Source organism: Saimiri boliviensis, chromosome 1 (genome assembly GCF_048565385.1).
Source record: "Saimiri boliviensis isolate mSaiBol1 chromosome 1, mSaiBol1.pri, whole genome shotgun sequence".
In the NCBI taxonomy this organism is placed as follows: domain Eukaryota; kingdom Metazoa; phylum Chordata; class Mammalia; order Primates; family Cebidae; genus Saimiri; species Saimiri boliviensis.
The window spans coordinates 94,805,537-94,819,683 of record NC_133449.1 but is presented as its reverse complement, the minus strand read 5'-3'; the positions used below and the strand labels follow the sequence as shown (position 1 = coordinate 94,819,683).

Below are 14,147 nucleotides of genomic sequence, written 5' to 3'. Positions count from 1 at the left end.
GTCAGCAGTTCCCAACATTTTTGCACTAAAAACTGGTTTCATGGAAGACAATTTTTCCACCAATGGGTTTTGGAGGATGGTTTCAGGATGAAACTGTTCCACCCAATCATCAGGCATTAGTTAGATTCTCAGAGGGAACACACAACCCTAGTCCCTTGAATGTGCAGTTCACAATAGGGTTCTCACTCCTATAAGAATCTAATGGCACCATTGATCTGACAGGAGACAGAGCTCAGGCAGTAATGCTAGCTCATCTTGCCACTGACCTCTTGTTGTGTGGCCCGGTTCCTAACAGGCCATGGACCAGTACTGGTCCACAGCCCAGGGACTCCTGATCTAGATAATTAGAGACTTTTCAAGTTGTAGATTTAAATACCACTCGAGCTATCTTTTGCAGGTTCTGTCTATGTGAATTAAGTCACAAAATCTGGCCATATTAAAAACAAGAATCTTGCAATTCCATTTCTAGGTATATAACTCCAAAGAAAAGAAAGCAGGGGCTTGAACAGATATTTGTACATCTATGTTTATAGCAGCATAATTCACAATTGCCAAAACGTGGAAACAACCTCAGTGATTATCAATGGATGAATGAGTAGACAAATGTGTACATCTACACAATGGAATATGACTCAGCTTTCTTTTCTTTTCTTTTCTTTTTTTAGGCAGAGTTTCACTCTTGTTATCCAGGCTGGAGTGCAATGGCACGATCTCGGCTCACCACAACCTCCGCCTCCTGGGTTCAGGCAATTCTCGTGCCTCAGCCTCCTGAGTAGCTGGGATTATAGGCATGCGCCACCATGCCCAGCTAATGTTTTGTATTTTTTTAGTAGAGACGGGGTTTCACCATGTTGACCAGGATGGTCTCGATCTCTTGACCTCGTGATCCACCCGCCTTGGCCTCCCAAAGTGCTGGGATTACAGGCTTGAGCCACCGTCAGCTTTCAAAAGGAAGAAAATTCTGACAAATGCTACAACATGAATGAACCTTGAAAACACTGTGCTAAAAAAAAAATGACAAAGCTGGAGGCATTACATTACCTGACTTCAAGCTATATTGTAAGTCTACAATAACCAAAACAGCATGGTATGGGTATAAAAACAGACACATAGACCAATGAAACAGAATAGAGAACCCAGAAATAAAACCACACACCTACAACTATCTGATCTTCAACAAAACTGACAAAAATAAGCAATGGAGAAAGGAATTCCTATTCAAGAAATGGTGCTGGGATAACTGGCTAGCCATATGCAGAGAATGAAATTGGACCCCTACCTTTCACCATATACAAAAATTAACTCAAGATGGATTAAAGATTTAAATGTAATACCTCAAACTATAGAAATTCTACAAGAAAACCTAGGAAATACCATTTTGAACATTGGCCTTGGCTAAGAATTTATCTCTAAGTCCTCCGAAGCAATTGCACCAAAGCAAAATTGACAAGTAAGACCTAATTAAACTAAAGAGCTTCTGTACAGCCAAATAAACTATCAACAGAGTAAACAGACAACTTACAGAATGGGAAACAATTTCACAAACTGCATCTGACAAAGGACTAATATCCAGAATCTATAAGAAATGTAATTCAGCAAGCAAAAAACAAATAACCACACTAATAAGCAAGCAAAAGCATAACAGTCACTTTGCAAAAGAAGGCATACAACTGGTCAACAAATATATGAAAAAATGCTTAACATCACTAATCATTAGATAAATGCAAATCAAGACAACAGTGAGAAATCATCTCACACAAGTCAAAATGGCTATTAATAAAAAGTCAAAAAATAACGGATGTTGGTGAGGCTGCAGAGAAAAGGGAATGTTTATGCCCTATTGCTGGGAATGTAAATTTGTTTAGCCAATATGGAAAGTAGTTAGATTTCTCTAAAAACTAAAAATAGAACTACAGTCTGATTCAGCACTCCCATTACTGGGTACATGACCAAAGGAAAAGAAATCATTCTACCAAAAAGACAGTATTTTTATTGCAGTACCTTTTACGATAGCAAAGATGTGGAATCAATCTGGGCACCTGCCAACAGTGGAATGCATAAAGAAAATGTGGTACATATACAGCATGGAATACTATGCAGCTGTAAAAGAGGAACAAAAATCATGTCCTTTGCAGCACCATGGATACAGCTGGAGGCCATTATCCTAAGTGAACTAATACAGAAACAGAAAATCAAATACTGCATGTTCTCACCTATAAGTGGAATCTAAACATTGGGTACACATGGACATAAAGTTGGGAACAACAGACACTAGGGCCTACTAGAGGGAGGAAAGAGGAAATGGGGTAAGGACTGAAAAATTATCTATTAGGAACTATGCTTAGTACCTGGACAATGAAATTATTCATACCTCAGACCTCAGCATCACATAATATATCCATATAACAAACCTGCATATGTACCCCCAGATCTAAATAAAAGTTGGGAAAAAAAAATGCCAAAATGAAAAAAAAATTGTGCTTAGTGAAAAACATTAGATGCGAAAGGACAAATATTGTATATAATTCCACTTATATAAGGTATGTAAAACAGTCAAATTCATAGAGACACAAAGTAGAATGGTGGGTGTCAGGGACTGGAGGAAGGGCTTTAGGGAGTTAGTATTTATTTCTTCTTCTTCTTCTTATTATTATTATTATTATTGAGATGGAGTCTCACTCTATCATCCAGGCTGGAGCGCAGTGGTGCGATCTTGGCTCACTGCAACCTCCGCCTCCTGGTTCAAGCAATTCTCCTGCCTCAGCCTCCTTAGTAGTTGGGACTACAGGCATACACCACCATGCCCAGCTACATTTTGTATTTTTAGTAGAGCTAGAGTTTTACCATGTTGGCCAGGTTGGTCTCAATCACTTGACCTCAGGTGATCCACCCACCTTGGCCTCCCAAAGTGCTGGAATTACAGGCATGAGCCACCACACCCAGCTGGGAGTTAGTGTTTGACAGGTACAGAGTTTCAGTTTGGGAGAATGGAAAAATTCTGGAAACGGATAGTGGCAATACTTTTACAACAGTGTGAAAGTACTTAACTCCACTGAATTACATACTTAAAAATGGTTAAAATGGTAAATATTATGTTATAAATTTTTATCACAGTAATAATAATAAAAAGTGTCTAGGAATCTGCCAGATAAACAAGATGGAAAAGAACATTGCCAGTGAATTAAATATAATGAATTCTGACCTATTACTAAAGTAAATATTGTAAACTAAAATAAACAAACCAAAAATAAGAATCCTGAATTATTCAAAAGGCTTTGTGCTGGGTCTCATACACAGATAAAGTATGTTTTTATTGTGACCCTGGGATTTGCATTTCTAATAAGTTCCCAAGTGTACAAGTTATCTATTGCTGTATAACAAATTGTCCCACATTTTAGAGGCTGACATGGTTCAAATCTATGTCCTGTCCAAATCTCATGTCGAATTGTAATCTCCAATGTTGGAGGTGGGCCTGGTGAAAGGTGATTGGATCATGAGAGTGGATTTCTTAAAAATGGTTTAGGACCATCAACTTGGTACTGTTCTCACAATAATGAGTGAGTTCTCATGAGATCTGGTAGTTTAAAAATATGTGGCATCTTCCTCCTCTCTCTCTTCTTCCTGCTCTGGCTGTGAGGTGCCTGATCCCTCCTTCACCTTTTGCCATGATTCTGTTTTCTGAGGCCTCCCCAGAAGCCAAGCAGATGACAGCATCATGCTTCTTGTATAACCCAAAGAACCATGAGCCAATTAAGCCTCTTTTCTTTATAAATTACCCAGTCTAAGGTATTTCTTTATAGCAATGTGAGAACAGCCTTATACAGTGGCTTAAAACAATGTTAATTATCTCACAGTTTCTGTGGTCCAAGTACCTGAAATCAGTGGTTTTGGCTCAAGATCTCTCAGAAGGTGGCAAGCAAGATGTTGAAAGAGGCTGCAGTCACAGAAATCCATGGCTGGGGGACCCACTTTTGATGGCTTATTGACATGGCTGTCAGCAAAAGCCTCGAATCTTCACTAGGCTGGCCTCTTGGAAGGCTGTTTCTGGCATGACATCCGAGTTCTCCCAGAGTAGGCACTTTAAGAAAGAAAGCAAGCAAGCAGGAAGCCACAGTACCTTTTGGGACTAATATCCAAAGTTATACACCAACACTTCCACTTTCTTCTATTTTTTCAGAGACAGGTTGTTAAATTCAGCTCACTCTCAAGAAAAAGGGTTCTAACTTTTGAAGAGAGAAGTATCCAAAAAATTGGTGGATGTAAGAGTTAAAGAAAGAGGAAAGAAACATGAAAAGCCGCTCAACAGTCAAAGACAGGTTTATTTTGGAGAATTAACCTGAGAGGGGCTTCTGGCCAATTTTTGGTCAGGAGTACTGTCTTTTATAGACTAAGAGTATTTAAGGGTTCCCAGTGAGAGGGCTTATCACAGGTTGAAATGTTTCTGTGCAGAGGAGAAGTTTATTGTGGGACTGGAATGTCTCTGGTTGGAGAGGAGGTTACCTTGGGGCTGACACTTCTCTGGCAGGATGGGAGGTTATTTCAGGGCTGGTATGTCTCTGGCTGCACAGGGGTGTATTCTAGGGTTGGGATGTTTGTGGTTTATGGTCATGCTGACATTAGCCATTAGGCTGATGCCCTTTGGGTTGAATTTAGGTGGTTTTTGATCAGGGGAACTTTAACATAGCAGTGCTTGTCCAAGATGGCAATGCTCCTGCTCCGTTAGTGGACTTTTAGGGCCCACATACTAGATGTATTCCTGAGTCTGCTGTAACAAAGTATCATATGCTAAGTGGTTTAAACAGCAGAGATTTATTGTCTTACATTTCTAGAGCCCAGAGGGCCAAGATCAAGGTGTCAACAGGGTTGATTTCCTTTGAGGCCTGTGAGAGAGAATCTGTTCCAGGTCCCTTTCCCAGCTTCTAGTAGCCTTGAATGATTCTTGGCTTGAAGATAGCCATCTTTACCCTGTGTCTTCACAACGCTTTCCCTATCTATGTGTTTGACTTTGTACCCAAATTTCCTTTTTTGTAAAGACTTGTGTCATATTGAATTAGGGCTCATCCTAATCACTCACTTTAACAAAACTATTTCTATAAAGACCCTATGTCCAAGTAAAGTTACATTAGGAGGTACAGAGGGTGGGACTCTGCAATCTTTTTGTGGGACATAATTTAACCAGGTAATGCTGATGCTCCTGCTCTGAGAACCACACTTTGAGTACCACTAGTCAAATCTAACTGCCTGGTTACACTGGTGAGAAATGTAGGGTTTCCTCTAAGCTAAATGACATGCAAACGTCCGAGTAATTCTGTGGCAGGGCTCGGATGAGAACCCTGATTTCTTGGTCCACATTTAACGTACTTTCATACCACTAAGTGTTTGGTCATCTTTGACCCAAAGTTCTCTGAAGATCTCAGATATCTGTGAAAACCATTAAGTCTTTGTGTTTTTTCCTAGGCTTAGATTTTCGTACTGATCCACAGAGTCCTGCAGCTCTTGGGACGACTTCCAGGAATCCTGAAATGCAGGGCACAGCAGGGGGACATCAATTTTCTGAGGATGACATCATTCAGAGGTGATAAAGGAGACAGGAATAAGGAAATGAGGTATGAGGAACACAGGAGAAAGAAATTACAATTGTGCCAATTTACACTGGTGCCACAGCCTGCCATACCTTTCAGTATCAATCAGAGAGGGATGGAAGGTGAAAATCAACTCTTCTTGTCAAACAAGTATGTAGCATTTCAAGAATAATGGTAAGTTGCATACCTATACATCCACAAGTCATTTAAAGATTTAAAAAACACTGGCACCTCCTGTACCCTTCTGGAGGGATTCTTCTCCCTCCTCCCAGCAGTATTTACTATCCTGAGTTTTGTGTTTATCATTTTCTTGCTTTTCTTTATAGTTTTACTATATAGGGATAAACCCTTAAATAATATTTTGCTTAGTTTTGCTGGGTTTTTTTGTAAATGGAATACGACTGTGTCTATGCATATGTGACTCCCTATTTTTTGCTCTACCTGGTAAAACTCAACCATATTCACATGCATAGATAAGGTTCATTCATTTTCATTGCTTTATGTGCCCTCTTATCTATCCATCCTCCTACCAACAGACAGGTTATTTTTGTTGTTACCCCCCAAAAATGTTGCTATGAACATTCCAATACATGTCTCCTAATGCACTGTGCAAGACCTTCTGCAGGGTATATATCTAGGAATGTAATTGAGGAATTGTTGGGTGCGTTTATCTTAAGCTGAGTAGGTTACTAATTACCTGGTTGATTTCATGAGAGTTATACCAATTTACACTCCTACCAGCAGCATTTAATAGTTCCTGCTATCCCGTATCTCAAAACTTGTTGTTAGTACAACATTTTGATTTTCCTGATGTTCACCTTACAAGCTGTCTTTAGAACAAAACCCTCACATCAGGTGCTCAATAAATGAGAACAAAATGAAAAGAATCTAAGCTTTAGCCATTTGGTAAACTAAAAGTTTTCAAATTATAAAGATTGATCACCACGTTTCAATCTTTCCTATGTCTCCAAATTATGAAACTAATATCAACATATTGCAGTCCCTTTGTTCCCAAATTCAAAGGCTACACAGGAAATTGAATGCAGGAGTACATGTATTGCACCTACAGCTGGAAAATGTACTACATTTGTTTACTGTATAATCATGCATTCTGAGAAATGTGTCGTTAGGTGATTTTGTCACTGTACAAATCTCAATGGTGTAGTCTTCTATACATCTTGGCTATGTGGTACAGCCTATTGTTCCCAGGCTACGAATCTGCACAGAATACTAGAGGCAACTGTAACTCAATGGTATGTATACCTATATTTACACAGAAAAGGTACAGTAAAAATACTGTATAAAAGGTAAAAACGGTACATTTGCATAGGACATTTACCATGGATGGAGCTTGCAGGACTGGAAGTTGCTCTGGGTGAGTCAATGAGTGAGTGGTGAGTGAATGTGAGGGCCTAGGACATTGCCATATACTACTGTAGACTTTATAAACACAATACACTTAGGCTACAATAAATTTATTAAAAAATTGTGTCTTTCTTCAATAAGAAATTCACCTTAGCTTACTGTAACTTTTTAACTTTATAAACTTTTTAATATTTTAAAACTTTTTGGCTCTTTTGTAATAACACTTAGCTTAAAACATAAACACACCGTACAGGTGTACAAACACATTTTCTTTCTTTATGTTCTTTTTCTTTCTTTATAGTCTTATTCTATAAACTTTTTTCATTCTTCAATTAATTTTTTTTTTTTTTTTTTAGCTTTTTAAACATTTCTGTTAAAAACAAAGACAGAAACACACATATTCCCTATACAAGGTCAGGATCACTAATGCCACAGTCTTCCTCCTCCACAGTGTGTCCCACTGGAAGGTCTTCAGGGGCAATGACACACGTGGAGGTGCCATCTCTATGACAATAATGCCGTCTTCTGAAATATCTCCTGAAGGATCTATCTGAGTTTGTTTTACAGTTAACTTTTTCTTTTTATAAGCAGAAGAAGCACACTCCAAATTAATGATAAAAACTATAAGGTATAGTCTGGTAAATAAATAAACTAGTAACATAGTTTATTATCATGTATTATGTATTATACATAATTGTATGTCCTTTAATAGGACTGGCAGTACATAGATTTGTTTACGCTATCATCACCACAAATGGGTAAGCAATGCGTTGTACAATGTGTTGATGGCTATAAAGTCATTAGGAGAGAGGAACTTTTTAGTTCTATTATAATTTTATGAGACCACTGTCTTATGTGAGGGTCATTGTTGACCGAAACTGCATTATGCAGTGCATGACGGCATTCTCGTAAAGGACTGTGACATGAATTTCAGAAAAAGGAAAAATCTCCACAACTCCTAACCTTAATTTTAATACTTTGTTCTTACATGGTACAACATCAATAAATTTTTAATAGTATAAATCCTGTTTCCACATACTTACTGTTTCTACCTAGTTGAATTTCCACAGTTAAGATCTAAAAAAAATATTTAAATAATCTCACAATGTGTAGGAACTGCTGCTTAAATACATCCATTTTAATAAACTATAAAGTCTTGGTTCTCGGCTGGGAGCAGTGGCTCACGTCTGTAATCCCAGCACTTTGGGAGGCCGAGGTGGGCAGATCACCTGAGGTCAGGAGTTCTAGACCAGCCTGGCCAACAAGGCATAACCTTGTCTCTACTAAAAATACAGAAATTAGCTGGGCGTGGTGGCAGGTGCCTGTAATCCCAGCTACTCAGGAGGCTGAGGCAGGAGAATCGCTTCAACCCAGAAGGCAGAAGTGGCAGTGCACCGAGATCACACCACTGCACTCCAGCCTGGGCAACAAAAGCAAAACTCAGTCTCGGAAATAAAATAAAATAAAATAAAGTCTTGGTTTCCAAATGCTAGTTCATCCACCTGTCGACAAAAAGAGTCGAACTCTGTAAAATATTTTGAAGAGATTTACTCTGAGCCAAATGTGAGTGATCCTGGCCTGTGACACAGCCTTCAGGAGGTCCTGAGAACACGTGCCCAAGATGGCTGGCATGAGACATCAATCAAATACATTTAAGACATACATTGGTTTGGTTCAGAAAGACCTGGTTTGATTCTATCTGGGATTGATAGAAAAGGAATCTTCAGTTAAATATTGTGGAGACCAAAGTTCTTTACAAGTCTTATAGTGGCTGCCCTTAGAGACAATAGATGACAAATGTTTCCTATTCAGATTTTAGTTAATCTCTTTAGGATTGGGAGGGTCTGGAAGAAAAAGATCTAGCTGTGTTAATAGAGATTCTTTACAGATGCATATTCCACCCCTCCAAGGACAGCTTTGCAGGGCTATTTCAAGATACGGCAAAGAAACATGTTTTGGGTAAAATATTTGGATTTTCTTCCTTGTCTCGTACGTAATGTTATGCCAGAGCCAGGTTGGAAGGTAAATCACCATATATAGGGTTAAATAAAACCCATCTGATAAGAATTTATGATTTGTAGGGCATAACTTCCCAAATCCGATAGATAGGAATTTGGACAAGATTTCTTTAAAAAGCAGAGTTTAGTCCTCAGACCTCTGCCAATTTCTCATGAAATTTTTTGCTAGGCTAAAAGCTAATAACAAAAAGAACAACAGGATGAGCATTTTATACAAGTAAATGCATTCCATTTAAAAGATTTATGAAATCATGCCATTCTACCTTTCTTATGTTAAAAAGTTCTGTTTCGTGAAATGATGGTGATAGTAGATGGCATTTATCTGCTTAACAACTTTGTATGATCTCAGATTTTCTGTGAATGTTTTAATTTTACTGACCCTTCATATCTAAGTGTTTGTAAACCCTTATAAAGTGCGTTACTACATCACTGAATATGTGTTTCGTAGAAAGCACCCCGGGAATTAACTGCCAGGAGCACGCAAGTTTCAGAAAGCAAGACACATTCATCTCTATTCAACAATTAGTCAGTTCTGACTGGGTTTCAAATAAGGCTTAGTATCAACGCTTAGAGAGGGACGTGCAAAAACGAGAAAAGCAGTTTTTGTGCTTACCGGTTTAAGGTTTAACCTGTGCACTGTGCAATTAAGAAACGACGCAGGAGAGTGCCAGATAACTGAGAGGGGTTTGACAGTTGCTGAAGGAAGGTCTTGACTTGGATCCAGAAGAACGTAGAAAGTTAGAGGAGCGGAAAACTCCTACTGGATAAAGTAGATAGAAAGTAAGGTTTGGAGTCCATTTGGGGCCCCGGCAGTCCTTCCAAGGTGGAGGAAGAGCCGGCTCGAGGTGCAGCAACGAGACTGCGAAGGAAGGGCTGGCTAAGGGGCCACGGGGAAGTGGGTGCCAAAGAGATTAGGAGAGCTACCGACTTCAGGACGTGAAAACAGGCCAAGACGAACCACCCACTAATGCTCCTCCTTGCAGTCGACAGCGGCCAGGGGTGGAGTCGGACACGCCCCGCGGACTCCATGCACCCAATCAACGACGTGTCGTTTCGCGCCGCGGGACAGGGAGAAGCTCTTGCTCTCAACCCGCCGGGACCTGGGGCCCATCAGCGCCTGCGCAGCCTCTGGGCCCCGCCCCCTCGGCCCTGCGGTCGTGGATCTCCCACAGCTAACATGGCGGCCCCCTGTATATCCTACCGCGGAGCGGTTTCCTGCCGGCTGCTTCTCTTGGGTAGGGGTAGCCTCCTCCGGAAGCAAGTCCTCTGGAAAACCGCGGCAGCTGAGTTGCAAACAAATGTCAGATTCCAGGTAAGGCCTGGGAGGACTGGAAGCGGTTTATCTCTGCAGCGCGAGCATGTGGAACCAGAGCGGGCATCCACAGTGGATGCCTTGTGGAGCCTTCCCCCAGCGTCTCGCGTGCCTTAGAGTCTTAGGTATTTAGTGGAGGTCTGAGTTTGGGAGTGGAGAGGTGGGTCTTAGCTTCCAGCGGCTGCTGTGGAGATTGTTACTTGTTTTGCCTTGTGTAGCCAGGGCAAGTTACCTGCAGGTGGAAGTAGAGTGAGCTCTTCTTTTCATTTGGCTCCTGGGCTGAAGGTCAGTGGCTAGGTCTGGTATTGGGTCCAGTCCTTCCACCCTGCCCTGCTGTCCAGAGAGGAGAAGGGCCGCGCTGGAGAAGAATGATGGGAATTGGATTCCTGTAGGGGCCTGGAAGACAGTAATGGAGGAGTCACATTGTGTAGAGGACAGTGACTTTTTAAAAGTGCCTTACATCTGCGCAATTTGTCTTCTTAATTTTCCCGAGTCTTGCTCTATGGAAAGATGCAGGTTAGAACTTGTACATTTCCTTTAATCCAGAGGGAAGTGGGGAGTCAACAGCTGGTTTGCTGATGATGCCAATTTACTGATACGAACTCTCAGAGGAGGAAAAAGATTTGAGAGGGAAGAAACGAGTTTAGTTTTGGACTATGTTGTAGGCATCTGGGATTTCCAGTAGGTCTATAGATAGGGAAGTCTATATAGCTCAGGAGGAGAACTGAATTCGAAATGCCCTGTTACCTTGTAGATGATAATTGAGGCCTAATTACCTAGGGAGAGTGTACTGAGGAGTAGGCAGAGGGATAAGGCCCTGAAGAACAAATAAGGAATAAGAGGTCCCAAAAGTTTGTGAATGAGAGACCAAAAAAGCAGGGGAAAAACCAGTCAGTGTGGTGTCATGGAAAACAGGTTAATGTTTCAAGGAGAGGAGTGATAACCAGTACTAATTATTGGAGGGAAGTCAAATACCATACTTTAAAAACCATATTTTAAAAAACCCACATCTTTTTGTATGTTCTTTCTTTTATATTCTAACCTAGATCAGCCAGCCTATCTATTCATTTCGACATTTGTTTTTATTTTTATTTTTTCTTACTGGACAATGTGCTAGAAATTTTTATTTTTTCATGCATCTCTGAGTATTTGCTGTATACACATGATTATGAGAGGGACTGTATCATACAGAGTATTTTTATTGTTGACATTTAATATGTGTATTGGGGGATGGCTTTCAGTCCCTCCTGGCATCTATTCTCTGCTTTTTCCATGTTCTTATAATCATGGATAAACATATATGCACAGGTATACTTTACAAAAAATGGGACCATATTGGATTGCATTTTACTTTTTGCATTTCTATAGGCAGTATATTGTATAGTAGAAATCCTTCAGGGTCCCCTATTATATTTTTTAAAGCATTTTTAACCACTGCATACTGTTCCATAATAAGAATGTATCAAAGTTAATGTAACAATTGATGGGACATTTGTTTTGTTTATACCTTCTTTGCACTAATAAAGTTTCAGTAAGCATCTGCTCTGGTTCTTAGGTACTGGTTTAGTAAAATGGATGAAGAATGATTTCTCCTTGTTACTTTGGTTTTCATCTCCTTGACCACTCTTGAAACAGTCCCTTTCCCCCATATGACAAATATTTACCAAGATCTTTATTTGAGCCAGGCACTGTGAAGTAAACAATTTAAGGTCAAACAAACAGTTACCAGACAGTATCAGACAGTATCGACCCTTAGCATTCTTAAGGGATAGTCCTGAAATGGCTGAATCCCCAGATTCCTGAATACCACTATAGCTTATGTTTTACCACATGAAGCACAGCTGAGATATAACTGAAATACTTAGCTGACCCCCGTTTAGATTCTTAGTGATTCCATGCATATGCTTAAAGACATTCATAAAGCTTTTTTTTTCTTATCCTGGCACAGACCTTATCTGTCTTAAATATTAATGTTTTTGCACTTCTGTCTTCAACATTAATAGATTTCTCTTGGTAGTCTATGTTTTATAAAAGAATAAAAATTTTAATCACTTAATGAATGACAAAACTGGTCTTTCCTTTGTTCAAAATTTAATCTCCTTAATAACAAAATCACTTCAAGAAAACTTGAAGGGTATGGGAGAATAGAATAATAATAAAGTGCATTTCATACAGAGTATTTTTGCATTTTGTTTATATATGTAAATGTATACTAGGCAGTGATATAAACAGTACATATTGCTGTAGTTCACAGTTTAAAAAGTTTGAGAAACACTGATACAACAAAAAAGAAGCGAGTTTTGTTAAGCTATTCCTGGGTTCTCAGTTGAAACCCTCGCTAGCAGTCTACCTTTTGCATACCAATCTTGTGGCATGCATGTTTCATATTAATGCCTCAGTACAATTGCAGATGTCTGAGTGTCCCAAATTTGCGGCAGAAGAGGCAGTCTTACTCATGAATGACCAGACTTCTCAGATTATATACCCATGCATATCAGGGATCCATAGTATACTGTGATATTTACAGAGGCAAATACCGAAAAGCACAGAAGTGCTATACCTGAGTCAGATTAGAGTTATTGACCAGATAGACGATCGTTATGGACAGCTTCCCAGAGGAGGCAAAGGAAAATAGCATTTTTAGCAACAATTAGGAGTTACATGAAAACAGAAAGCTATTTTATTCAAGGAAGATATAATAGGTGCATAAAGGAATAGAGATGTACTGAGTAATAGTGTTTTTTTTCAGCAACAGTTGGTTATAGCATAGGGTTTTGTTGAGAGAATGGTGAGAGACAGGACTGGAAAGTTGGCAGTAATCGGTATGGTTTGTTTTTCTATGCTAAGGTAGCTGAATGTTTTATCTGTCACAAAGGAAAATAGTGTTAGCATTATGATGAGCTGTTGACAGTTCCTTTCCATGCTGTACTATAAAAGTTACCCATTAATTCATACATCCTCTACCAATACAGGTAATATAGGAATGCTAATTTGGCTTTCTATAATATTTGTGATTTTTATGATAAGGAAAAGCAAAAGACCAATTGCTATTTTGAAAAATATTTCTACAAAACATGAATAAGGTGTCTTCTTTATTTTTCTTTACTACTGAACACTTTCTTTAGTGCTTAAACATTCAGTTTTACCAAGCCAAGATGCTTTTGTTGATTTAGACCATCTGCCGGAGAAGTGATCAATGACATTAAATGGTCTGGCCCTTTATATTTTGGTTTCACTGTAAACACATTCCTGTATCTGTCTAAAGTATCTGTTTTTCTTTTTTTAATCTCCCATGCTCCTGGAGGTTATAATATCCTGTATTTATCACAGCATTCTGTTGGTCTGCTGCAATAGGGTCTTAATATATTTTTTTGACAAATGACTAAAAAACACTTTGAAAAATAAATGTATAATTGACTTGAATTTGTATGAGATGCTCTATACAGCTATGTAAATTAGTTAGGCCCCCCATCCTCCATAATTTTTTAATATATTTATTTTTAATCCTAGATTATTACCAATGGAAAAGAAAAGCTCTTTGGTAGGATATGCTTTTCCCTTTGAGATCTAATTCTATTCCTTGTCAGGATAGAATTGATTATGTTCCTCATTGCTTTAATTATGAAAAATACCTCCACATTAAAATTTACACTTTCCTTATGTGGCAGTTTATAAATTTCTTATTCAATAAGAGCTCGATAATAAATGCTATTATCATTCCCACCTATCTTTTCCTAATAAAACAAGATAACTAAACTTTCTTGTACTATGCCTCATTGTTGTAAATTAGGATGATGAATGTATCAGCTGTTTGTTGCTGTATAATAAATCATCCTGAAATTTAGCAGCTTAAACGACAGACATTTGTCA

The 14,147-nt window shown here is 39.0% G+C and overlaps 1 protein-coding gene and 1 long non-coding RNA gene across 2 annotated transcripts in view; one reads left to right on the top strand and one right to left on the bottom strand.

Annotated features, from left to right (window-relative positions):
- Positions 1-637: 637 nt before the first annotated feature.
- Positions 638-10,091, bottom strand: LOC141584824 (uncharacterized). Its single transcript, XR_012518024.1, has 2 exons — positions 3,873-10,091; positions 638-2,100 (listed from the first exon to the last, which is right to left on the bottom strand). It is a non-coding gene; the product is annotated as an uncharacterized LOC141584824 (long non-coding RNA).
- Positions 10,092-10,095: 4 nt separating this feature from the next.
- MRPS9 (mitochondrial ribosomal protein S9) overlaps positions 10,096-14,147 on the top strand; it is a 63,387-nt gene continuing 59,335 nt past the window's right edge. Inside the window, exon 1 of the mRNA XM_003922786.4 lies at positions 10,096-10,277. Coding sequence (XP_003922835.3) covers positions 10,143-10,277 — 135 coding nt within the window. The 5' untranslated portion in view covers positions 10,096-10,142. The remainder of the gene's footprint in view (positions 10,278-14,147) is intronic.